This window comes from Ailuropoda melanoleuca, chromosome 8 (genome assembly GCF_002007445.2).
Source record: "Ailuropoda melanoleuca isolate Jingjing chromosome 8, ASM200744v2, whole genome shotgun sequence".
In the NCBI taxonomy this organism is placed as follows: Eukaryota; Metazoa; Chordata; class Mammalia; order Carnivora; family Ursidae; genus Ailuropoda; species Ailuropoda melanoleuca.
In genome coordinates this window covers 15,834,080-15,860,863 of record NC_048225.1, presented here as the reverse complement: position 1 = coordinate 15,860,863, position 26,784 = coordinate 15,834,080, and the positions used below count along the sequence as shown (strand labels likewise).

The 26,784-nt window shown below is 50.0% G+C and overlaps 1 protein-coding gene across 4 annotated transcripts in view; it reads right to left on the bottom strand.

The window, feature by feature from the left end:
• POU2F3 (POU class 2 homeobox 3) overlaps positions 1-26,784 on the bottom strand; it is an 82,686-nt gene that overhangs the window by 44,617 nt on the left and 11,285 nt on the right. For 3 of the 4 annotated variants that reach the window (XM_034665981.1, XM_019793190.2, XM_034665982.1), the window contains exons 2-3: positions 25,481-25,549; positions 2,294-2,328 (exon numbers count right to left, since the gene is read on the bottom strand). In XM_034665981.1, the coding sequence (XP_034521872.1) occupies positions 2,294-2,328; positions 25,481-25,541 (96 nt within the window). In that variant the 5' untranslated portion in view covers positions 25,542-25,549. Of the gene's footprint in view, positions 1-2,293; positions 2,329-25,480; positions 25,550-26,185; positions 26,278-26,784 lie in introns of those variants that run through there. The other variant, XM_034665980.1, reaches the window with a different exon arrangement.

Here is a 26,784-nt window from a genome sequence, read left to right as displayed (position 1 = left end):
GTGACAGGTAGCAGGGGGGAGTCGTCGGGGGGGGGCATGGGTGTGTATGCGCGTGAGCAGAGGAGCGCTCCGGCATAAGAGTGTAAAGGAGTGTGACCTGGCTGAGCCTCTTTCTCCAAAATTCCCCCCTTCTTGAAAGGAAAGATCTGTCATGTCTGTTCTTGTCAGTAATGAGAAATCCAAAAACCCTTTCCAGGGGAGGGAGGAGGGAACAACCCACCCCATGGGGCTCAGCTAAGTGAAGCAAACTCAAGTGAGGCCCACTCCTGGCAGAAACCAGCATACTTTCTCCTGACTGTTGGACGAACCACACCCCAAAAGACGTTCAAAGGGCCCAGGGCCTCTCTGGAGGCTGCCTAGGGCCACAGGGGCTGCCCCCAGCCTTGTCCCAAGCACGAGGTTTTCTCAAATTTCCAAAAGATCACATAGGCAGTTAAACCCACCAGGCCTGTGGAGCAGGCCACCTCCGGACTGGGCTGGTGTGGTCACATCTTGGTGTGGAATGGGCTCCTCCCCGTGCATCCTCTCCAAGGGCTGGGGACAGTAAGAGGTGGCGCCCAGGCTGCCAGCCTGCCGCCTCGGGGTGGAAAGCACAGGGCACAGGCCCCATCCCAACCTACTTCGGACTCTCCTTCAGGATCATAGAACCCTTGGGAATCTCCTCCATCCTCCCGCCCTTAAAGCAAACCTGGCAAAACTACCCCCAAGAGAAGAATCGGTCTCATATTCAAAGACCGTCTCTTTCCCTTGGTGGCTGTTCTGGTGTTTAATAAACCATGTTGGCGGCAAGTCCCTCCTCGTAGCTAAGTCCAAAGCCTCTCTCTGCTTCAGGCCTCGAGTACAGAGAGAGAAGGTGGCCTCCACTCATTAGCCAACTTCCACAGTGACAAAATGCAGGAAGTGCTTGCCTAAGAGGTTTTGGCTTTGGGACTCCAGATTATTGCTCTCTGACCACAAAGGATAGACCCACGAAGCACCCAGCCCTTTAGGAACCATTAGTAGCGACTTCAAATCACGGTATAGATGAAGGAGTCTGATCTCCAGTCCCACCTCAGACCGTCACCTAAACCTGGACGCAGAGTATCAGAGCGAGAAGGGACCCGTGATGATCCGGTGCACCCCCACGTCGGGATTTTCTGCCCTTCCACCCCACTTTTCTCTGCCTGAGAGATTCCTGCTCACTGTTTAGAGCTAGATTCAAAGATTACCTCCTCCATGAAGCCTGCCCTGAGCTCCCAGGAAGAATGAACTCTTTCCATTTGTTTGACACCACGCTTTCTACATACCTCTAGTAAAGCGGAGATGTGAATGCATTATGATTATTCCCTGAGGAGTCTCTCTCTCCTCCCTCTCCCTCTCCTTCTTCTCTCTCTGTCTCTCTCTCTCTGTCTCTCTCTCTCTCCCCCCATGCTAGACTATAAGCTCCTCCAGGGCAGAGATCATGTCTTAAAATTCTTTGCATTCCCACACCCGGCATTGTATACATGCCCCACGCCTCCGGCCAAATTTAAGGAATCCATTAATTTTTCAGCTGAGAAAACTCAGACCCCCTTAGCTTTCCTCCCCACAACTTACCCTCCCACATCGGCTCTGGCATCATGCCCTGTCCGAGCCCTCTGCCCCAGGCTTCCCGCCAGCCCGATATCAAGGGGGAAAAGTCCTCTTCTTCTGCTCCAACCTTCCCTTCACATCTGGCCAACCCGCACTCTGTCCAACACCACCTGCCTCCACCCGAAGCCCTCCCAGACTAACTCGAACCCCACATGACTCGGTTTTCTCCAAAGGTGCCAAGCTTGTGTCTACACTGTCCCACTGAGCCAGGCTATAAACTTTGTCCTGGGCTCTCATGTTCTGTTCCTCCTCTTTTGTCCTCTACCTTCCCCTTTCCATCAGGAGTTCCCTGAGGGTCCCAGGCCCTCCTTCCTTGGTACCTCCATACATCCTCTCCATACAGTCGGTCCACACAGACCGACTCACCCAAGAGGCAACTCAGACTAAACGCCGTGATGGGAAGAGAGCTGTGGTCTTAAATTCTGCACATATCAGCCAAACACGTAATCCCCCGTAAGTGCTCCATTGGTCAGCACTCTTTTGAGGCGATAGTGGAGACCCAACATTGGATTGTGGACTGGGGCGGGGGGGGACCCCCAAGCCTGAAAGCTACCGAGCCTATGAATAAACACCCTCAAACTTGACATGATCTTTATATCTCCCGCACCTGACGTGGTCTAAGTGGCCGCCCCTCCCACCCCAACATCGATAGAATAAAGGTTTTCTTTCTGAAAGACCTTACCTGCCTGTTGAAATCTAGGCCATTTCGATCATTTCCTGTAAGAGATAAAAACGAAAATATGAGTTGCTAGCAGGATTCGAACAGACTGAAGGTTAGAGGGAAATGGCGATGCAGGGAGGAGCTTGTCTAGAATTCGAAAAGGAACACCCGCTCCCCCTGAGGCCAAAGATCCTCCTACTTATCCTGTTTCCTGGAGAGGTCTTTGGAATACCTCCTCGAACCAGGGAGACTGGCTTGTCCGAGGTCACCCGGAGTCACCAGGGATGGAACTTGACATCGCAGAGCACAGGCTGTCGTGGCTAAGCAAGGAGTGACCAGCCGCGGGTCCTAATGCGGTTGCCCCATCCCAGCCCTCCTGGAGAGATGGCCCTTAAGTCATGTCAGGTAGACAGGTGTCTGTCCTTGCTTTCTCCCCTCTGGCTTTCATTTCTTGTCTCTTCATCTCTTTCCTTTTATAACAGAACAAGTTATGGTGGGACAAGTGAATGTGTGCTTAATAGAGAAAAAATATTTGGTACAGAAAAAGTATAACCTAGCAGAAAAATCACTCTGCTGAGGGGCAACTATAATTCATATTTTTGTATATGTTATGGTCTTTTTTTATGCTTGTTTTTCCTCATTGATATTCACCGCTCTGTATAAATTTTACCCTGCTTTTTCCAGTGAACATCATTAATATTTCCCCTATACTGTTAAGCTGCACCTTCCGTCTTTTTTTTCTCCTATGCTTGCAAATACCGTTTTTAATGGTTCCTTAATATTCTATTCTGGGGACCATAATTTGCTTAAATATACACCTATTGTTAGGGGATTTGCTTCCATTGTTAGCTGCAATAAAGTTTCCTTTTCCTATAACTCTCTATGGCAGTGGGGGAGCCTGGGTGACTCAGTCCATTAAGCATCTGCCTTCAGCTCAGGTCATGATTCCAGGGTCCTGGGATCGAGCCCTGCATCGGGCTCCCTGCTCAGTGGGGAGTCTGCTTCTCCCTCTCCCTCTCCCTCTCCCTCTGCCTGCTGCTCCCTCCGCCTGTGCTTTCCCCCCCCACTCTGTCAAATAAAGAAATAAAACCTTAAAAAAAAAAAACACAACAACTCTCTATGCAAGAGCCACCAAATGAGCTTCCTTTGTGCACCACGGCTGGCTGGCTCTGTAAGAGCGAGGACAATGACTATTCACTAAATACCGTACACTCCGAGCCTGGCTCTGGGCTTCGTACATAACAGGAGTTCAAAATACACTGGTTGAGTGAAAGAATAAATGGACAAGTGAATGAATTCAGAACTTTCAATCAGGAAATCCTTCTGCTTTTCATTGGCTCGTCAATAACTTTGGAATAAAGTCTCTGTTTCTTAGCACAACCCACAGTTCCCCCTATGACTGTCCCTCAGGATCCCAGCTTGCTCCGTCCCAGGTATCCTGAGCTCATGTGCAAACACACCAAGCCTCTCCCATTTCCGTGCTTTCACGCACCATGCCCTCTCACAGAGTGCGTTAGTCCTGCTCTGCTCTGGGCCCCAGCAGCCCTCACTACCACCGCATGGTACATCACACCATTCCTTTTCTGTGGGCTCCTCTCTCCCTCTAGTCTACGAGTTCCGTGAAAATGGGGACATGACATCCATTCTCAATGGCCACCACAGTTCCTAACCCCGCCCAGGGTCTCAAGAAATGCGTGGTAGAAGAATGAATGGGATTTAAGAGAATCCTCTGGAGTTTTAACTTAAGCCCCCTTGCCCTGCTCTGTTCTAACTGAGGATGGGGAAGTGTGTCCTTTCCTGTATGGTTGTGAGGACATCTGCTCCAGCAACTGGCCAGCAAGACGAGAGCAGAGGATGAAGAGGGATGGAGTCCTGAGGCAGGCATATATGGAGTGACCTCTGGATAGCAGCCTGATTTTGAGATCAATTAAGATGACATAAAATCCGCAAGGGGAGCTAAAGGTAGGAAGGGCCCACACACTGAAAGCAGTTGCACAGAGAGATAGACTTATAGGTAAAATTGCTTTTTATCTTTTCTTTTAATTGAGGTGTAACTGACATATAACATTATATTAGTTTCAGGTGTACAACATGATTCAACCTCTTCATACATTGCTAACTGATCACTGCCGGAAGTCTAGCGAACACTCAACACCATACGTCGTTACACATTTTTTTCTTCTGATGAGAATTTTTACTTAGCAACTTTCAAATATGCAATCCAGTTTTATTAACTATAGTCACCATGCTGTTCATTACATCCCCAAGACTTACTGCATTTTATAATTGGAAGTTTTGACGCCCTTTACCCATTTCATCTACCCCATTCCCCACCTCTGGCAACCACCAATCTGTTCTCTATATCTATGACCTTGGTTTTTTGTTTGTTTGCTTGCTTTTTAGATTTCACATATAAGTGAGATCATATGGTATTTGTCTTTCTCTGTCTGATTTATTTCACATAACATAATGCCCTCAAGTTCTGTCCATGTTGTCACAAATGGCAAGATTCCATTCTTTTTCATGGCTGAATAATGTTCCATAGCCCATGTTATGTGTGCATATATACCTATACATGGCATATTTTCTTTACTTATACCCCCACCAGTGGAGGTTTTCTTTGGATAAATACCCAGAAGGGGAATTACTAGATAATTTGGTAGTTCTAGAGTTTAATTTTTGAGGAGCTTTAATCTTTAAAAAAATCCTTCCATGACATTGTAAAGTTGGCCAGATAAGGAGTAAAACCTGACAGAAGAGCAAATTCATTCATTCAACATGCATTTCCACAGCCTACTCTAGGTACTAGACACTGGGAATACAATCCTGGAGAAGACAGCAGAAGTCCCTGACTTCTTTTTTGAGCTGAGGAGACATAAAATGAGTAAGAAAATAAATACAGAATTTCATCTAGTGATAATTACTGTGAAGAACAGTAATGCTTTGTCAGGGGAAGAGGGTGTCAGAGGCTGTTCATAAGCAGGTGGTCTGGGAAGGCCACTCAGGGGAGGTGACGTTTTCACCCCGTGAAGTGAGGACACAACGTTGNGTGCATATATACCTATACATGGCATATTTTCTTTACTTATACCCCCACCAGTGGAGGTTTTCTTTGGATAAATACCCAGAAGGGGAATTACTAGATAATTTGGTAGTTCTAGAGTTTAATTTTTGAGGAGCTTTAATCTTTAAAAAAATCCTTCCATGACATTGTAAAGTTGGCCAGATAAGGAGTAAAACCTGACAGAAGAGCAAATTCATTCATTCAACATGCATTTCCACAGCCTACTCTAGGTACTAGACACTGGAAATACAATCCTGGAGAAGACAGCAGAAGTCCCTGACTTCTTTTTTGAGCTGAGGAGACATAAAATGAGTAAGAAAATAAATACAGAATTTCATCTAGTGATAATTACTGTGAAGAACAGTAATGCTTTGTCAGGGGAAGAGGGTGTCAGAGGCTGTTCATAAGCAGGTGGTCTGGGAAGGCCACTCAGGGGAGGTGACGTTTTCACCCCGTGAAGTGAGGACACAACGTTTCAAAGGTCTGAGGAAGATCATTCCAAACAGAGGTATCAGGACCTAAGGCAAGAGCAGGCTTGCGTACTGAGGAATAGTAATGAGGCTAGTAAGGTGGAAGAATGGGGTCATCAGGGGCAAGATGACGTGGATCTGGCAGATGGGTCGCGGTGAAAGCTGAAGGAATAGTAATGAGGCTAGTAAGGTGGAAGAATGGGGTCATCAGGGGCAAGATGACGTGGATCTGGCAGACGGGTCGCGGTGAAAGCTGAAGGACGACGGGAAGTGATAGAGGGTTCAAGCAGAGGAGTCCCGCGATCTGACTTCAGTGTTTAAACCTGCGGTGTTGAGTTGGTAGGGGGTTAGAGAGCAGGAAGGTAGACCAGTTGAGAGGTATTGCTGTGGCCCAGATGAGGAAGGGCAGTGGAGTGGGAGGGGCAGTAACCATGGAGGTGGTGAGAAAAGCCTGGATTTAGAAAGAATTTTGAATTGATAGCTGACGGGACTGGCTGATGGATGGGAGGTGTGGTGCAAGGAAGGAGCAGAATCATGGATGATTTCTAGGGTTTGGGCTTTCTCGATGGACTAATTGGTGTTGCCATTCCTGAGATGGGGCTGACTCCGGGAAGGGCAGGCTGGTGGTAGAACATCGAGACCTATGTTTGTGAGTGTGTTAAGTTTGAGATGCCAATGAAATATCCCAGGAGAGGCGGGGAAGTGAGTTTGGACACAGGAGAGCTGTGAGGTCAGAAGTATAACCTGATTACCCGCTTATAGGCAGCATGTAAAGCCACAGGGCTCAGTGAGGTTACAAAGGAACTGAGTCCAGATGAAGAAGAAAGAAGGATCATGGCTGGGATGATGATAAAGGAGACTAAGAAAGAGTGGGCCCTTGAGTAAGAGGAAGACCAGGCAAGGAGTATGGTGACTGGGAGGGAAGAGGAGAAGATGTTTCCAGAAGGAGGTGATACTACAGTGAGAGAAACGGTGGAGGGCCAAGTTTGACTTTGAGGAGCTCATCAGCTTTGTGGACAATTAAAGAAGATCTTTGCTTTTGATTTCTGTGAATGGAATTATCATGTTATTTATGAGATCCACAAAATAGGAAAAGATGAGCAAGCAGAATTCGGAGTTTAATTTTAAACCTCGAGAGCCAACTAAATGAACCACATCTCTTGCCTAAAAGTTTTCCCATGGCCCTTCTCAAGAGGCCCCTTTTCATGAGGATGCACCCGCCGCCCTTGGAGCCTAGTGAGGACATTTCTCCTTCTCATCACATTTATTCTTGCCCGCATGGTATCTGCACCTAATCCTCCTTGAATCCCAGGCTAAGTGAATGAGGTACCGGGGTTGGCCAGGACCTCGCAAGGAGACCGGCCCCGTGACGCTCCAACGGAGCTGAGCGCGCTCTCCAGCTCGGTGCTGGGCACTTAGGAAGGGCTCAGCTCCCCAGAGCAATTCCTGTCCTGGTTCTGATTCCACTGCTAATACTCTAGATTGAGAGACGACTGGCGAGCCGTTCCCGGGACTTAGTGTATTCGTCTTTGACACAGCGAGGAAGGTGTTCCTCTTTCTCGGAGGAAGGAGAGCGTGCAATGATCATATTAGGTGAACTAGTGGTCCACGATCATCAGAAACGTATTTTCTACCCCCTTGCAACGCTCTGTGGGGGAGCAGCAGGGCGTACTTGGAAACAGTCTTGGACTTGAAGTCAGAGAACGGAGGTTCAGCCTTGACTGCATCACTCCCAGGGGGTGTGAGTTGGGTCAAGGCAGGCAGTTCCAGAGCTTCAGGCTTCTCAGTGGCAAAATAAGATCATAATTCCCACCCCACCCCCTTTCCAGGAATAGAGTAAAGCTCAGATGAGAGAAAGCTGGTGAGAGTGCTTTGTGAGCTGGGAGGCGCTACCCAGTTGTAGAGCTAGGCTCCAGACATCCTGGGCCATTCCTCTATCCAGGCCAAGCCTCGTCTTACGTTAGGGACTTTGCATCTCCTGTGCCCTTCTCTCCCTAGAAAATACACACTCGTCCTCTAAGACGAAACTCAAATGTCACAGCCTCCATGAACTTACCCAAAGAAAAATAAGGGATTTTCTCTGTGTTTCCACACCTCTTATTTTTATCTCTTATTGCACATATCCCATTTTTTAAGACCCAGTGGTTCATGTGTTTGTTTCTCTCATGAAATCGTGAGCTCCTAGAGGCCAGCATTATTATATCTTATTCATCTTTGTACCTCAAGTGTCTAAAGGTGTCCAATACTCAGCAGGTGCTGAATGACCATGTGTTTGATCCAAATTACTAAGGAACTGCTCCAAAACAGATCTTTGGTTCTGACCTGAGAAAGTACCAGGTGCGACCATGTGCAGAAACGTTGAACACATCGCATTTCCAAGCCCTGGCTCCCTCTTTGGAAGGTGGCAGCTGCTTGCAGGAAAAACAAAGCAGGAAGACACACAGAAGGAAGAGTTGGAAGGACACTGAAGTCCAAACTCAGAGGGGAAGCACCTTGCAGAGGACATACAGCCTCAGAGAACTTGAATCAAGACCAAAGCTTGATTTCTCAACTCCTATACTCGTACAGTTTTCCCAATAAAGGCGCTGCATGGGACGCCTGGCTGGCTCAGTCAGCAGAGCATGCGACTCTTGATCTTGGGGTTTTGAGGTCCAGCCCCACGTTGGGCCTAGAGCTTACATTAAAAAAAAAAAAAAAAAAAGGCACCGCATCCAGTGGCTGATACAGAGAAACCAAGGGTTTGACTTTGATCAACAGCTTAGGTAAATAAATGGTGATCGAATCTGGAAGTGATTCAAAGCAGAAAAGTAGATTAATGCAGAAAACTGGATGATAGAATCAGGATTAGAAAATATTTTGGTATGTTTTAAACGGAAGCCAAAACCAACAAGGTAAAATGTAACAGGAATAAATGTAAAGCCCTGCACTCAGGTTAAACAAAACCAACTGTATATGTGAAAGACAGGGGAGGCTGAGCTGTACACTTAGAAATGGTTAAGATGGTACATTTCGGGGCGCCTGGGTGGCACAGCAGTTAAGCGTCTGCCTTCGGCTCAGGGCGTGATCCTGGCATTATGGGATCGAGCCCCACATCAGGCTCCTCCGCTATGAGCCTGCTTCTTCCTCTCCCACTCCCCCTGCTTGTGTTCCCTCTCATGCTGGCTGTCTCTATCTCTGTCAAATAAATAAATAAAATCTTTAAAAAAAAACAAAAGATGGTACATTTCATGTTTAAATGTTATGTTTTTTGTTTAATTTTTATGTTATGTTTTTTAACTTCAATAAAAATGAAACCGAAAAAAGTAAACTAGAGATTCTTTTTTCAATTAGGGAATTCTGTTTTAATGAATACGCTAGCCCAGAAATCTGCTTTCCTGTTTTATGTTGGGTAGTCCACTAAAGTAGTCAAGTTGCACAAAGTGATACCCAGCTTGAAGACGATCGGCTGCATATGACCCAGCAATCCCACTTCTGGGCATATCTCCAAAGGAAAAGAAAACAATGCTATTAAGGAGATATCTGCACCCCCACGTTCACTGTGACAATATTCACAACAGCCAAGATATGGACACAACCTAAGTGTCTGTCAATGGACGAATAGATAAAGAAGATGTTGTTTATTTAAACACACACACACAGGGGCACCTGCGTGTCTCAGTCGGTTACGCAGCTGCCTTCAGCTCAGGTCATGATCCCAGGGTCCTGGGATCCAGCCCCATGTCAGGCTCTCTGTTCAGTGGGGAGTCTGCTTCTCTTCTCCCTCTGTCAGTCCCCCCCAACACTCATGCTCTCTCTCTCTCCCTGTCCCTCAAACAAACAAACAAACAAATAAATAAAATCTTTAGAAAAAATAAACACACACACAGAGGAATATTATTCAGCCACGAGAAAAAAGGAAATCCTGCCATTCGTGACATGGATGGAACTTGTGGGCATTATGCTAAGTGAAATAAGACAGAAAAATACAAATACTGCATAATATCACTTACATGTGGAATCTCAAAGAAAAAAAAAGTTTTTTAAAAGTCACACTCATAGGGGCGCCCGGGTGGCGCAGTCGTTAAGCGTCTGCCTTCGGCTCAGGGCGTGATCCCAGCGTTCTGGGATCGAGCCCCACATCAGGCTCCTCTGCTGGGAGCCTGCTTCTTCCTCTCCCACTCCCCCTGCTTGTGTTCCCTCTCTCGCTGGCTGTCTCTGTCAAATAAATAAATAAATTCTTTAAAAAAAAAAAAGTCACACTCATAGGAACAGAGCAGGAGAGAGTAGAAAAGTGGTTGCCAGAGGCTGAGGGGGTGGGGGCATAAGGAGAGGTTGGTAAAATGGTACAAACTTTCAGCTGTAAGATGAATAAAGTCTGAGGATATCATAGAGAGCACGGTGACTATAGTTGATAGCATGCTACTGTATAATGGAAATTTGCTAAGAGCAGAACTGAAAGGTTCTCTCACGTACAAAAAAAGATAAATAGGTGAGGTGATGGGTGTGATAATTAACCAGATGGAGGGGATCATTTCCCAGTGTATACACATTCCCAAATCACCATGATGTACAATGTGAATATCTTACAATTTTATCACTTGCACGTCAATAAAGCTGAAAAAAAACAACACTCCATGCTACAATGGGAAGCCTTATAAAAAACTTTTTCAACAATACCAATAACCAACTTCAAACTACAATAGCAATAATCATAGCTGATACACATGGTGACTAGACATTCAAGCATGCAGAATGTAAGCCATTCGGCCACCGAAATGTCTGTCCTCTGCATGTTACATTTTGAGAGAGGCTGCCTGTCCTAAAGAAATCCGATATGCCTCCCCCGGCAAAAAAGAAAACCAAAAATGAAGAAAGAATTCTCATGTCTGTTTGTTGGCAGACATTATTTGGAAATAAACCAATCGTGGCTCCTCGCGAGGTGGGGACGCGAGGGGAGGCTGGCGTTAGAGTACCCCACGTGGAAAAGAAACCACAGAAAAGGAGATTTTTTAACTGACCGAAGCTCAGTATGAGCCCAAAGTGTGTTGTGTGTGTGTGTGTGTGTGTGTGTGTGTGTGTGTGTGTGGTGTAGCTGCTTAGAAAGCTAAGGCATGGGGCGCCTGGGTGGCACAGCGGTTAAGCGTCAGCCTTCGGCTCAGGGCGTGATCCCGGCGTTATGGGATCGAGCCCCACATCAGGCTCTTCTGCAATGAGCCTGGCTTCTTCCTCTCCCACTCCCCCTGCTTGTGTTCCCTCTCTCGCTGGCTGTCTCTATCTCTGTCGAATAAATAAATGAAATCTAAAAAAAAAAAAAAGAAAAGAAAAGAAAGCTAAGGCGGTCCCGTGCGTTCGTGGACGTGCAGACCAAGGCAGCTGCCCGACTGAGAGCATCGTGCCCCGTACAGGGCATCGGTTTGATGAACTGGGCTGAGGAGCACAAGGACCAAGATGGTCAGGGGCCCAGATGTCACACCAGATGAGGACAGGAGATTTAACCTAGAGACGAGAACACTTGCTTTTACATAAAACCTTCTTTGTGACGTTGCCATGAGAATTAAATGAGAAATTCATTTTCAGTGTAATAACGGTAGGGTAGTTAAGAAGGAATAGGTCCTTCGGTCTTACAGATGCATCCTTGCCGTATTTAGGATGGAAATGTTACAATGTCAAGAATTTATAAGAAAATATTCCAGCAGCAGGAAGGGCAGAAACATGGTGTTTGTTGAGGGGAGGCAGTGGGGGGGGGGCTCATTGTATTCGTCTCTCTTGTCATGTGTGTTTGAAAATGTCCACAAGAAAAGTTGAAAAGGAAAAAAAAAGAGGACTTCAGAAACAAATGGATAAAGGGAATATGGTGAGCTGTTGACAGTTATTAAATCCAGGTGATGGGTGTATGGCTGTTCATTAGCTGTGTTCTATCTTTTCCCTACATCTGAGGTTTCGCAAAATAAAAAAAAAAATTAAAAACAATTCAATGAGGGAACATTGGAAAGCACTTGGCACGGTGCCTGGTGCATAGTAAGTGCTTAAATAAATATCAGAGGACTTTTCCTTCCTCTCCAAATATTGGCATGGAAGTGAACCTGGCTTAGCCCGCAGCAGCAAAGAGCAGAGCAGGGCCACTGGCGAGGCTTCTGGAAAACAGGCTTCATCGCAGCAGGAGGAAGAATTATGTGAAAAGTGGATCGGTTCAGCAGTGACACATCGACAGGCTCCCCATTGCTAGGGATACTCAACCAGGGGTGCTACAGAAGTGGTTCTTGAATCAAGGGACAATTTGATGGCATCGAGAGGGGGATTTCAGGGAACCTCTAAAATTCCTTCCATGTCTGAAGTCTTTCTACTCAATGCAGCTGATTGAAATGTCCCAGGGCTTTTTTCTCTCCTCCGAGAAACTGGTCCCTGTCTGCAGCATAGGCAGAGGGAGGCATGGGAAGGACCAAAGAGCACTTCTTACCATTTCCCTCTGTCCTGTTTGCTCTGCACGCAAACAAAAGATAAGCACACAGAAGGGAAGAGGGAGGGCAGACAGGGCTGGAGGAGGAAGCTTTAGAATCCCCCATTTGGAGGTCTTGGGGGTAAATGAGTAAGATCTATGCTGGAAGGGCCACCCACTGGGGTCTCTCCCGGCTTCTTTGGGGTCTCATGGCCCCCTGGCAATCTCTGGGCCATGAGGCTTCCAACAAGAAAGCAGGGGGAGAGCCAACACCTGGAAACCCTGGCTCGTGCGCCTGGGGGAGACCTCAGGAGATCATCGGGGCAAGTTCCCTGCCTTCAGGAAGATGAAGCATTATTATTCACCCCATTTCACAGATGAGGAGACCGAGTCTCAGCCAGGTCAAGTCATGCGTACAACCTATCAGGACCCCGGGGCGGACAAGAGAGGACAAGAGGGTAGGACTGTAGGAAGGTAGGACGGGCTCTCTGTGGAATGGCAGAGCTGCTGATTTACATAGCTCTGGCAGCACGGGGATGTGAGTTTGCCTGGGGAGCGATTCTCTGGGGAGGGAGGTGGAAGCACAAGAATGGAGAACTGTCCAAGCAGGATTTTTCACTTCTGCCTGGTAAACAATGCAGAGCGCTCAGCAGTGGGGCTGAACCTCTCCCAATTCTGGGCTGCTTCTCTTCTCACCCGCTCCGCACCCAGTATAACCCAGTAAGACTTCCAGGGCCACTTTAGAACCACTTGGTGGCTGGCAGGCTCTTCCCGGGAGAGCCGTGATTAAAGCTCCCAGGACCTGGAAAACGCCGCCACGCAGCCGGCTACCAGCGCCGAGCAGGAGACACTTCCAGGCACAGTCATTTAAACCAGTCAAAGCAGTGTTTTTCCAGGACCCCACAGACACCATGCCTACCTTTTCTGTTACTTGAGATTCCTCCAAGGAACTGGCAGTGTGGCCTAATGGTCAGAGTTCTGTACAGAGAACACACGGGAAACTGAGCTCGAGGGTTACTTCAAAGGCTGTTTTACGCCGGACTTGGGGCAAGTGGCTTAATCTCCGTAGCCTTCAATTTCCCTTAAATATTAAAACAAAAAAGTTTCTGTCTGCATTCCTGCCACGTCCTTCATAGGGGCAAGGAAATGCCCAGGAGGACCCTGAGGAGGACCCCCTGAAGAACGGGATGCAGGACCTGGGATGGAGAGGAGGACACGTCCTAGCTTAGGGGTCAGGGGCTATCTGACCCCCAGGTCTCCACTAGCTCAGTGACCTCAGTCAAGTCACCTGACCTCTGGGGGTGTAGATGGCAAATGCAGACATGCATGTGGGTGCAGGCCATGCCGGGGACGTATCACTGCGCCCTCTTCCTTGTCCTAACATCCCTGCTCAGCGACCACCACCAACGGTCAGAATGAGCTGTCCTGAAGAGACCCATTTGCTACCCCAGGACAGGATGACCTCTCAGGTTCCCATGACCTCCAACCACCTGTGGAGTTGGGAATGTTCATGATTTAAAGCTTCTTGCTCTCTACCCCAAGGGAGAGCAGCAGAGCAAATCTCACCAGGGATTCCTCGTGACATGGCCCATGTGAGCGACCTGACGTCTTTCCTCCACACACACACATGCTGGTGATATTGAACCCTGAAGTCTTGCTCTCCGGTCCCTTTCCATGGATCGGGAGCCTGGGGCCGAGCCGCAGTGGACACAAGAGGCTCCGTGGCCCCCCCCTGGCTGGACGGGAAGCCCACCGTCCCCAGCTCCCTCTGCCAACTATCATGATGTTCTTTGACAAACAAAAGGGTCCTCACGTGGTCTTCTCATTTTTTAGGCCCTACAATCCCCATTGCTTCTCAGCCTGAGCTGTAGCTGGGACCCCCAGGGCTCCCCTACGGTACCCCTCACCTCCTGCTGGCCCAACGCGGGCAGCGCCGTCAGCAGCTATGCAGAGGGAGCATCCGGGAGGTTGCGCCAAGTTCCAGAAAAACAGGCCAGGGACTCAGGTCCCTGCGGCAAGGAATGTGGCCTGAAGAGCCAGGTCCCTACCAGAGTCTCAACTCAGAGTCCCCTGAGCCTGGAAAACAAGAAACATCTAACTCCAAGGGAAGAACTCTGTTCGTAAGCCCAGGGTCCTGGCTGTACTAATAAGCACACGTCAGAGAAGCCCCTCGCCTGCGATTTTTCTATCAGGAGTATTTCATGGAGGACTAGAGACTCCTTCCTAATGCTATTCCCGCCATCTACAGGTAAGGAAACTGAGTCCCAGAGAGGACAGGTGATGAGCCCAAGGTCATAGAGGTAATAAACGGCACAGCAGCTCAATGCCCAGACTTGACTCCGCACAACACCCGTGGGGGTTCTTCACAGGCTGACTCCAGCCCAGCACAGCTCTGCCCTTGGCCCAGCCTCGGGAAGGAAGAGGTTCAAAGAGGCGTAAGGTCAGTCGGAGACTGAGCAGCTCTCTCCTAGCCCTCTTCCCGGAGCAGAGAGAGGTGGGGTGAGAAGGGCAGTGGGAGCCAGCGGAAAGGGCCACACGGTTGGGCTCCGGCTCTCCTGTGGGCACGCAGGAGTCCTTGTGCGGCTCAGAGGGAGGAAGAAAGCTCGGACGGGAGCTCCTATCTCACACTTGTGCAACCACTCATGTGTCCAAAAGCTGCCGCCGATAGACTCTCGTCTCATTCCTTCCTCACACCTTGTTCTCCAGACCAGGAAACTGAGGCTGGGTCCCAGCGCCAGCACTGAGGGCGGGGAGGGTGGGGGGAGCGGGAAGGAACTTGGCCCTCAGAGCTCTGGCTGCAGGGCCAGCACCCTTGCCAACACACGTTGATCAAGGCGACACACACCGGCTTCGCCCCTCTGCTGTGCTGCTCATTGCCATCCCCAGTTCGTATTTGATTCCCGCCCCACCTGCCTGGGAGGTTGACAGGACTCCTGTTTCACCAGTGAGTAGAGGCTCAGAGACAGTGGGGCTTGTCCTAGGTCACACAGCCCACCGCTGGGCCCAGACCCCACCACCTTGCTCTCTGCTTTTCCTCTTGTAGAGTGAGGTCTTTCTCCCCTCTGGGGCTGGAGGGGCCACCTCTGAGGGAAGGGTGGTGGGGAGAGAGAGCAGGGGAGAGGCTTAATCCCAGGAAAGGATAAAACAAAAACAAAGGACAGAGGATACTGCCTCTGGGGTGGGGGGAAGGTGTTCCTGAAGAAACCTTCCTCTCACATCCCCACTGTGACCTTGGGAAAGTCATTCCCCTTCTCTGACCCCAGTCTCTCCCCCCATAAAACGGGAGAATAGGACGAGATCAGAGAATTTTCAAACATTCTGGCAGCAGAACACTGTTTTCAAATAATAAGGAATAATTAGTAGCTGACATTTATTGAGCATTTACTACGCACCAAGCTCTGTAGTAAACATTTTATACACATGCAGCATTTAATCCTTACAACTGCCTATGAGTATGTGCTCTTATTATCCCCATTTCACAGATGAGGAAGGGAGGCTCAGAGAGCTTCATCGACCTGCTCAAGGTTCCTGATTAGCAAGTCACTGAGCAGAAACTCAAGCCCACGTCCATCCACCAGGCAAGGCTGTAGAAACTCGAAGGAAGTAAAGGACCTTTAGATTTTTCAGAACTAGCAGTGTCACCTAATCTCATTAAACCTGGCCTGTCCCTTAGCACTGGGTCCTGGGAGGAGGGGGTCTCTCTACCTGCTCCCTTCCCTTCTTCCTGTCATTTCTCTATTTTCTAAGAAGACAAGCTTGAGTCAGGATCTGTACAAGGAGCCCACAGGGGTGGAGGTGACTGGCCCCTCCAGCCCTCTAGCCAGGCAGGCGCTCCGTGGGGTGACCCCTTAGCGAGGGCTGCTCCTGGGCCCTTCCCTGACGCAGGCTTCTCACTCCCAAATACAAGTGCTACAACAGCGAGTTGGCCAAAGGGAATGAATTCATAGGCAGCTCTACTCGGGAGACCGTCTATGTTGTTCATCGAGGTTCCCTGGATTGGCTGTTGAGTCCCTGCCCCCACTGCGTGGACACTTGCTGCTTCTCATACTAACACTAGCAAACAGCATCACTCTTTGGCAGGCACCAAGGTAAATGTGTTTAAGTTAAATACTGGCACGTTCAACCCTTCCAGCACCCTCGTGAGATAGGTACAATCATTACCCCCATTTTACAGACTAGGGAACTGAGCAAGGAACCATTAAGTAACTAGCCCAAGGTCATAAAACCAGTAAGCAGGGAAGCTGGGGTTCTCCTACAGATTCCGGCTCCAAAGTCTACACTCCTTGTGGCGGCACCTTGGGGAGCTGGGGCAGGGGTGCAGCAGTTCGCATCATTCCAAGCATCTTACAAATAATAAGCGGAGGGTGCCGAGGATGGGAGCACTCTCACACCACAGTATCGTAGAGCTGGGAGTGATTTTAGAGACCCTCAAGGTCACCCTGTCATCCAATGCACACACTCGGGCCCAAGGATGGCAAGTGATTGTCTGAGAGCACAGGTAGGCGGTAGAGGCTAGAATCCGTCTGTCCTCACATCTCCTTAGACAAACAAGAAAGGACAGATTGTTTTTCCAATGTCACAGGTAGAAAAACTGAGATGACAGGTCTGTGGTCACCAGAGGGAGGGAGGCTCGAGTCCAGAAGCAGAGCACATTCAGTGGTTGGCTCTGAGCTCAAGCGTCCTCAGGACGTGGAGGGGTAAACTGAGTCCAGGGACAGGAGGGGGACCTACCCGGTTCTACCAGGAGGCAAAGGCCACAAGCATCCAGCCCAGCCTGACCTCTGTCAGCCCTCCTGCGGCCTGTGGAGGCGGGGTGGGAGGGAATCAGCCAAGTGCCGCCTCCCTTTGATAACTTTGAGCCTGGGGCAGACATGTGCCAGCCGGCTTCACCCCCTTTGTCCGAGCTTCCCTCCTCAAGAAAACCTTAATCATCCTCATTTGAATTTCAAATGACCTCTCCCCTCTCCCCCTCCCCGCCCCAACAGGCTTTGAGGCAGGGATATGGAAATTCACCCTGCAGTATGGAAATCATCGCCCTATGCAAATTGGGCACCAAGACCCCATCGTCATAGCAACCACTGGGTTTCCTCTCCTTTCGGCACCTCTCTGGGCTCTCTGGCTTAGATTTTTTTGTTCCTCTTCCCAGCCCGAGCAGGTGGGCGAGTGGGGTGGGCAAGCCCCCTGCCAGGGGCTTTGCTGCGGCCCATAGCAGGCAGGTGGGGTACCCCTAATGTAAGTGGCCAGCCGGGGGGGGGGGCAGACCTGCCAGCCCACCTGCCTGCTTTCCTCCGCAAATCTGGACTAAGCCTACCCAAGCGAGGCCCACCGCTGTGCTTTCTCGGGGCCAGGGCTAATCCAAGGATGGGCTAGGTGGTGGTGGTGGGGGGGACGTTCTGGAGACTGGAGGACACAGGCCCCCAAAGGAGGTGGCGGGAGAGGGGAGATCTAGAGGGCTTCCATGGTGCGATGGTAGGAGATGAAAAGCCCAGCATGGAACCTGTATGTCAAATGCCATGCAAATGAACACCTATTATTTTTTGAGTCAACAGCACTGGTCCTTTTTGGGAGATGCCTGTAGCTCAGTTTCCCATGCTCCTGGCTTGGCACAAAGGCCTGCCCTCCCTGAGTCTTCCAGGGCCCTCCTGTTACCCCAGAAGTGCCCCCCCTCCATGAGTATCAGCGCACGGAGGAGGCAGGAGGGGACAGCAATGTCAGTGGCTGAAGTCCCTGGAAATGAAATTTACCACCGGGGAGGGCTCTGCTCATTCTGAGCCTGCCCTGCCCAGCCAGACCCCCCAGGGCTCCAATGAGGGGGGACCAGCCCTAGTTGGGGTGACCTCAGGCTGCTCCCCTCCCTCTCCTCCCAAAGCTGCTTCTCCCTTTCAACAACTCTTCCTAAGGACGGGTGATTCCAGGCAAAGCCCTTCCTAGGTGGTTTCAACATGGGGGACCCACTAGCAAATGCTGGCCTGAGACTCTGATTTCGGGTCTCCCCAGCGCCTCCAGCAGAGGTTCACAGACCACCGCCTCCCCAGGATCCCCAGGCTGCCTTTGAAAGAGCAGCCTTTGCCAGGAGGGAAGACTGCCAGTGGGCGCACCCCCATGAGCCGGAGGGCTTGGAGGTGCAGATTGTGTGAGTGTGAGTGTGTAAGTGGGTCTGTCTGTGGGCTTCGGGCGGGGGCAGCGGATGGGGGGGCAGGGGATGGAGGCGCTGGGTGGGACTGCATTTCAGTTGCCTGGACTTGGACTGCTCTTCAAGCCCCTAAAACGCAGCCTACTTTGGTAGCTCCTTTCTCTTTAAATTCTTTTTCCACTTGGTCAGCACTTTTCCACCAGGTGTTCTTTGCCCTAATTGTTTCTTGAGGAAGAGGGTGGACCCAAGAGACCAAAAGCATTTACTCACACCTGGGAGGGTGGGGGTGGGCTATAAAAGTGGGGTGCCTTAATGAAGGGCTGAGGCCCAGCAAGCGGCAGTGGTCTGAGCCTCCCACTCTGTGTCCGTGGGGCTGGCGGGGGGGGGGGGGGTCACGCTCCCCTGCCCGCAGAGGACAGCTTGGGACCCACCTCTCCTGCTGGAGCCCCCAGCATCACACCCACGAGACCCACAGTGGGAGGGGAGGAAGGTGAAGAAGATCATAAGATATGCCCAGGGCGGCCGTATCCATGCCAAAGGACAGGGCCATTCTGACACACAATGCCAACTCCTGGAAGGCAGGGCCCCTCGAGGTGCTCCACCAGCCGGGGCTGCTCTGCGAACTGTGTGTGAGAGTCCGAGAGCAGATAATACAAACACAGAGAGTGAGCTGAGAAATGTTAATAGAGCCCCAAGCCTGTGACGAGTGGGCGCTACCTGTTGATGGCAGGTAGGGACTCGCTAGAATGCGTGCGGTGGGTATCACCTGCTGTCCTGTGTGGTAGGACCGCGTGCTGGTCTGTGACAGACCGGAAGTGGAACAACCAGTCCTGTACCCCAGCTTGTTTGAGAGGCAGAGGCAGTGCCCCCTAAGGAATGCCCACTGATGAAACCACTCGGATGGTAAAAGCGCAGGGATGCTCCCCACTGAGCTCCCTCTCTTTGTCCCCTCTTAGGCAGAAGAGAAAGGAGGTCCACGTTCTGGGGGCTGCAAAGATGGAGGCAAGGGTGGTGGGGAGACACTTCCTTCAAGAGAGCCCCCATAGTCGGAAGGACTGGTGCCAGGCAGGACTGGCCCGGCCACCCATGGCTCATTTGGGCAGCACGGAGCTGCCTTGGTTGCCCTGGGGGCTTGGGTTTGGGAATGGCGGGGGAGCAAGAGGCTGTGAGTGGTTAAGGCTGGTACAGGTGAGAGCAGTCGTAGTAGCTGTCTTGTTTGCAAGGGTTCTCTGATTGCTAGGCGCACACAGGCAATTCCCGACAGCACAGGCTGCTTCCCTGGGATTTCCGGCACACGGGGCCATGGTATGAAGCCTGGGTACTGAGTGAGTACCTTCTCATCTCCCTCTCACCGACCCTGGAAGGGCTCTGGTTTAGAAGGCTATCACCAGAGGCAACAGGCTTATGCTTCAGTGTGCGGGTCTCAGGCAAGAGATGAGAATGGACTTCTAGGCACTGAGGACTATATCCTACAAGACTAAGTGGCCAAGAGTAATCGTGGGCTTAGCTTTCCTTAAGGAAAATATCTCTAAGACCAGAAGTTTCCTTCATTTTCCAGGGATGGTTTTGAAATGTCTCCAAAGGAAGAGAGGCATGGACGAGAATCCCTATATCCTCAAGAATTCCTATCAGTGCCCCCCACCTGACACTTGGAAGGGCTGTGGCTTCATTTTCCTCTTCAAGAGAGGGGGAGGGGCAAAGCAGGTACAGACGGAGGCGCAGGACCAGGGTCAGCAGGTACAAATCCTAGAGACCACTAGTCCATCCCCTTCCTTTTACTCTTCCAGCACCCTCCTCCCCCTCTTACAATGAGGAAACTCAAGTCCAAAGCACAGGTAGACGTGTCCCACATCGCTCAGTGACAGAGTGTTGTCTTGTCTCCGGAATGTTTCTGATAATTATCAACCTAATGACGGACTGTATTTGTATAGTGCTGCCCCCTTTGCGAAGCACGTTCATATCCACTGTCGTTTAATCGTGAAAAGGGTGGTGTGTGTGCACGTGTACCTCATTCAGAAAGGGCTGTCAATAGGAGACTCTTCCTCACCCCCCCCCCAAGGACTTTCTGGATTTCTGCTGTCCTCTCTGTCATGGAAAGAATAGTTTTATTCCATAAATATTTGGACTGAAAGCCATACACATCTCTAAAAGGCTTCTGCTTGTTTCTGCCTAGAGCCTCACCTCTTGGTTGTGATGAGACATAGTTTCTTTACCCTCATTCTCTTCCTGGGGACTCAGTAGGGTGGAGATGGTGAGGAATGAATTGGTTGAGAAGGACTTTCTAGTCTTGGGTCAGTTACTCATTCTTCCTGTGGAATCTTACGAGAGGCATTAGCCTCTCTGTACTCCCCTACGTGGTCATGCCCATTCCTTCCTAAAACCATGTTGGAACTTCTCAGGGTGCAGGGCAAAAGGGTCCCCAAACAGCTAAGATGTCTTGGCGATCCTTCTGGAGGGTGGGGCAGGTGTTAGCCATTCCACCTCACCAACAGGACAGCTGAAGGTGGAGAAGAGTGGCAGGCATGGAAAACTGACAAAGCTCAGTCCCTCCCTCATCTCTAGCTCCCTGTCCTCCCCCTGGCTCCCCTCACAGAGTTCTTCCTTCCCATATCTCCGAGCGGGACAAGGGTGCTAAGGAATTTGCTCCACTATACCTGGGTTTGCAACCCCACCCTAGTGTCCCGTCAAAGGGTTGGGTGGGGAAGACCGGTGCCTTAGTGAGGCTGTCTCAGGATGAGAGAAGGGAAGGAGAAAATTCTCTCTGAGGCTAGGTGCTCACCCTCCCCAGCTCACCAGAGTTCCCGCTCTCCCCCAGCAAGCATGTTTTGGCCCCAGACAGGGCTTCTGCCCCTTGGACTGTATCAACCCACCTTCCGGGGGTTTGGCTTCCCTCCTGCCCCATTGGCCGGTGCCCCCCTCCATAATCCTGGCACCTCTCCTGATGCTACCAGTCTCCTGTGTCCTCTGCCACTGGCTCCTCTGTTGGTCCTCGGTCTTCCCACCACCATCTTTGGGTAGAAAGTCACTAGAAAGACCCAGGTTTAACTCTGTCATTTGCTAGGTATGGGATCTTGGGAAAGATCCACCTCAAATCACTCATCTTCAAAGTGGGAGGATGAGATCGACCCGCACAGAACTGTCGTAAAGGCCAAATGCACTAGGTGTCTGTGCTCTTTTAGACACAAGCTGACATTATTATCCTTTCCGCCATGAACTCCTGGGATGGAAGGAAAGCCCCTTGAGGACATGGACTGCTTCTTCACCTTTCTGAGTCCAGGGTCTACACTAGTGTGCTCCTTGGATGTTGGTTACGGGACTACCAGCTAGGTCGGAGAGGAGGATCAGAGGTAAATGGAACGAGGAGGTTGGCGGTGTCCAAGGGGACATGGAGAAGGTAACTGGAAAGGAGGGACTAGGGAGGGGCTGAGGGCGATGCCCTGGAGAGGGAGGGCTCCGCTCTGTTACACAAATGCAGGACGTGGAAAGTGATGGCAGAATTGGGAAAAGCAGAATGTGTACACTGTTTTCAAGATTCAGCTCCTAGAGATTATCCAGCCCAAATCCTTCCTTTATGGGAGGAAAAGAACGGTCCCGGTGGGGAAAACACTTGCCCAATAACCTGCAGGGAGTTAATGGCAGAGCCAAGATAAGAAACTAATGGAGTCAGACAGGCCCAAGTTTGATTCCTCGTTAGAAGCTGTACAGTCCTAGACAAGTCAGTTTCTCATTCTTTAGCCACAATTTCCTCCTTGATAAAAACGGGGATCGTAAGAATGATATGAGATGATGCATGTGAAATCCTAGGCACACGTCCATGTGCCCAGTTATGGGGAAGAGGCTACGTGAACGTGGCTGGACTTTCTCTCCTTTTTCCCATGTCCAGTGTCTCTGTCCTCCCCTGTGTTTGAGGCTGCTCTGCGACCAGTGTGGTCAAAAGTCACAGGGTTAGCTGGGAGTTCGTCAGTTACAGACCCCGGGGGCTTTCGAAATGTGGGTAAGCCTGTATATTCCTATCAACCGCTCAGTTGAGAACAGGAAAAGAAAATGTTGTCAGCCTTAAGAATGAAGGAAAAATAACAGTCAGGGAAATTAAAGAAAAGCTAGAAAAGCTGATGATTCAGAAATCTAGAATCTTGGCTCCAGTCCTCTAGTGGGGGAGGGTCGGGGAGGAGGACTGAACAGGGGATCAGGAGATTTTCTGGTCTCTAGTGCTGCCACAAAGCCACACAGGGGCCTTGGGGACTTAGTCTACCCTCTGTCCGTGCCTCGGCTCCTTATAAGTGGGAGGAAAGGGAAGAACGAACGAGCTGCCTGCCAGGTCTCTGGCAGCTAGGAGGTCTGTGTCTGGACCTGAGAACATTCTCCTTTGCAGTCTTAGCCTGTGTGGATGGGGAAATGACTTCCCTTTCCCACCTCCCAACCCTTGTGCCCCTTGGGGATTTCACACAACACAGAAGGTGCTCTCATGGAGCTGGGGGTTTCTAGGTCACCTTTTGTTTGTAGTTCCTTTCAAACTCAGAGACAAACCACCCCCTAATTCACGCACTGCTGGGAAGGGGAATCTGCCTTTTAAAAATCCAAAGGAAGCCATTTAACCAAGTTGGTAACCATTGTGACTCATAATAAGCTTTTCTCTGTAAAAAAAAATGAGTCAGAATGACTTTCCAGGAAGTTTGGTTACTTTAATTAGCTACCTCTTTTTTCCTTGCCCTTAAAAACATACAGTAATTTGATGATCACCTAAGTATGGATGCTACCGGCCACGGCGCGGAGTCCCTGGAAGTGAAGATTCTAGGGGTGGAGAAGTTGCAGACAGCACAGAGCATGGACTTCTTGGTCTCCTTGGAGTTGAGGAAGACCCACACAGAACCCTTTCTTGAATGTGAAACGAGCAAAACCAGCCTCCAGGGCTGACCCAGTTGGCCTGAGTGAACGGGAGAAGGGCATCTCAGCTACCTGGCGCCCCAAAGTGCTTAGCAGTGATGCCCCTCCGAAACTACAGAATCACAGGACCGTGATGATGCCATGAGACAGAATGACGATCACAGCTGCCACGTGTCAAGCACTGTGCTACGGGCTTTAAACATCTTCTCAGCGACATTAATCGGCCCCCTCTACAGAAGAGACGAGGCTAAACCAACTTATCAGATCATACAACTGGTGAACAGCTAAGCTGTGATTTTAAACCCATACCCTTCGAAGATCATCTGTTCTTGCCTCCTAAGGAGGCAAAGTGGCTGGGATAAGGTCACATACAGAACTGGGAGTAACCCTGGCAAACAGATTCCCAAAGTGCCAGCTCATGTCTGGACGCCTTCTCCTTCAACTTTGTGTATACGTAGCTCCCAGAGTTTCAGATAGGAGGTGAAAACATGCTCGCATCATCTCTGACACCTTCGCCTTCCTAACCCCCACCCAGGATCTGAACCCCCTCTCTCTCCTGGCTCACCTTTTAGAGTTCCACGTAGCTCCTTCCCACTCCCAACGCGGTTACCCTGACTTGGTCGCTTAACTAGTAACAGAACACCAGTGCCAGCCAGCCTGCTAAGTGTGGTCTTCTCCCCACATGGACACTCTCTTAGCTGTGTGCCCACGCACCTGGGGTAGTATACCTGGCCCAGGTGAGCAGAACTGGTTCCAGCCAGCCTGCTACCAGGAAAGGGCAACCCAGCTCCTCCTGAACAGTGGATTCTAGAGTCTGACTCTTCTCCAGGGAGGAGAGTTACAGCCGAGACTACCTATCACTCTCCAGCTGAACTGATTTTATTTTATTTTTTTTAACGATTTTATTTATTTATTTTGAGATGGAGAGACAGAGATGGAGTGAGCAGGGGGAGGGGCAGGGGCAAAGGGGGAGAGAGAATCCCAAGCCAACTCCACGCAGAGCTTGATCCCACGACCCTGAGGTCATGACCTGAGCTGAAATCAAGGGTCGGATGCCTCACCGACTGAACCACCCAGGTGCCCCCAGCTGAACTGATTTTAAAGCCTTGCTCCAGTTTTTCAGGTTGGAGGAAATTTGCTTCTCAACTGGGGAGAACAAGAACCCCCCTCCACAGACCCTTAGGAAAACCTACTCAGCAATTAAAACAATTGAAAAATGAGTGCAACCAGCCCGCATTCTCCTAGCCCAGCGATCCCTGCTCACAAAGAAAACCGTAGAACCTAGAACTCTGCCTGTGCAGTGGGGTTGTTTAAACGCTAAATTGGGGAGGCGGAAAAGTTTATGGTAAGTGTACCCTGCAGATGCCCCCCCCAAGACCCCCAATTATCTTGCTCCTGACCCAAGCTTCAAGAATGGCGTTGGACTGCACCTGAAGACTTGGGAAAAGAGTTTAGCTCTGGGGGACATTGATTCTCTTCCACTTCTAATTTCTACGTCTCTAATGATCCAGATGAAAGACTAATTGAGGTCTTGTTGGAAGGCTATTAAAGTTATTTGGTGGTGTTACAATTTATACTCATGTTTCTTTAAGTTCTTTTTAATTATATGGAGCTTTCAAAGCAAAGCTTGGACTGTGGAGTTAAAAGCAGAGAGCTATGAAACTTTCTTCTCAATTTTTTCCTGCCCTCGTTCTCTTCTTCACAAAGCAAAGTCATCTTCCAGGCACCGAGCCTTTCTTTCTGGGTCTATTTACCACCCACATGCATGTAATTTGGAAGAGGAACGCTTGCGCACGGGCCCCTTTGGCTAGTTCCTTGAGTAGGCCTGTTGAGAAATCTGGGGTGAAAAAGCCTTGGTGCCCATCCTGAAGACACACAGTGCTTTCCATCAGTCAGCAGTGGCTAGGACCACAGTCTGCCGCTTCCACCGTGTTGGAACGGCACATCGAGAAGTTGATCTCCCTGACTTTCCTGTTTCCATTTTGTTTTTCAGGATCTGGCCCTTTCCTAGCCTAGTTCCAGAGATTTTGTCCCCCTCTAGACCAATATGTACTGTTTGAAGTCTCCAGGGTCACATCCTATGTCTCTAAAGGAATCCCTTCATTTCCTAAGACCCAGCTTTGGGGTCCGATTGGCTGAAAGACTGAGCGAGAGAAGATACCGCATTGTTCCATGATGATTTGCAACAACTCGCTCCCACCCGTGCTTTCTTGTTGCATTCCCCAGAAGAGAAGACCCTTACCTGTCTCCACCTGGCTGAGGGCACTGCGAGCATCCGTGGAATCTGCTACATCCCCACTCATCTTGATATCTGCAGGGAAAACACAACTGATTTTAATAACAGGGCACAATTTTTCTTGCTATGACATATGTGGCTTTAACGAAACAGCAAAGATGAATGTGTAATTACAACAACCATCAGACTTTCAAATTCCTGATTCCTGAACATACAATCATTAGAATATTCATAAGCTCAGGGCACCAATCCCCTCCCCCCAGGCGCGCCCCCTTTCCCTGGCCTTTCTTTCCCCCTTCGCTGCTGCTACTGTGGGATCTCTCACCTTTTGCATCATTCATTGTCACTTCCTTCAATCACCAGGCTCAGTTGGTAAAAATTTAACAAGGGGAGGGGTACGGTGAGGTGGGGGGTGGGGGAGAATGCTTCCCATTTTCAATCCTCATTGCCTTTGGGATTTGGGGGATTTATTTTATTTTTTTAAAGTAGCATAAGAAATACCCGTCTCCCCTCCCCACCTCCCCTCCCTGTAATAACCCTACCCAGGGAGGTAAGAGTACCCTTGAACCCAGGCTTGCCCTTCTCACCTTTCTTGCCCAATTCCTGCCCCCTGTTCTCTGTCTGGTTCTCAGAGGTCAGCCCACTGTCTGGGGATCAAATCCTAGCTCCTGTGTGGCCCTCCGGAGATCTTTCTCCTCTGGGGATCCTTACCTTCTTTCCTACTCCTTCAACGTGCTCGGGGAGAAAAGGATGGTGGGCGGGTCAGTGCCCCGCAGAGAGAGAATACCTACACCAGGCCCGGTCTCAGCCCCCTAGTGCTGCTGGTCCGGCCTCGCTGCCCTGCTTCATTTCAATAAATTAAACATTTACCCATAACAGACAGCTGCCACCACCTAAGAGGCCCCTAAAGTCTCCTCCAGGATCAGCAGAGAGAGGCAAAGAGGCAACTTTGAACTAACTCACTCTCTCAGCTCCTCTCCTTATTAAGCCACCCAAATACTGAAGCCGTTAAAGACAGAAGAATATTTTATTCAAATCGTGTTGACCCCCCACCACCACCCCCACCCTCTTCTCTGGGGCAGCACTTTAACTCTTTCAAACCAGATAAAGTCTTGGTGAGGCAATTTGCATACCCGGCTCCCCAGCCAATCCAAGTTAAGCATGCAGTCTTAATTTGCATCAGGTAATCAGGCAGTTGGCAGTCTGGACGCCCGAGGTCTGGAGATGATCAGGATGAGGGAAAGGGTGGACCTCCGTCCCGGGAAAGCGGGGAGAAACCTACTTTTTTTTTTTTTTTTTAGGGCAGTGTT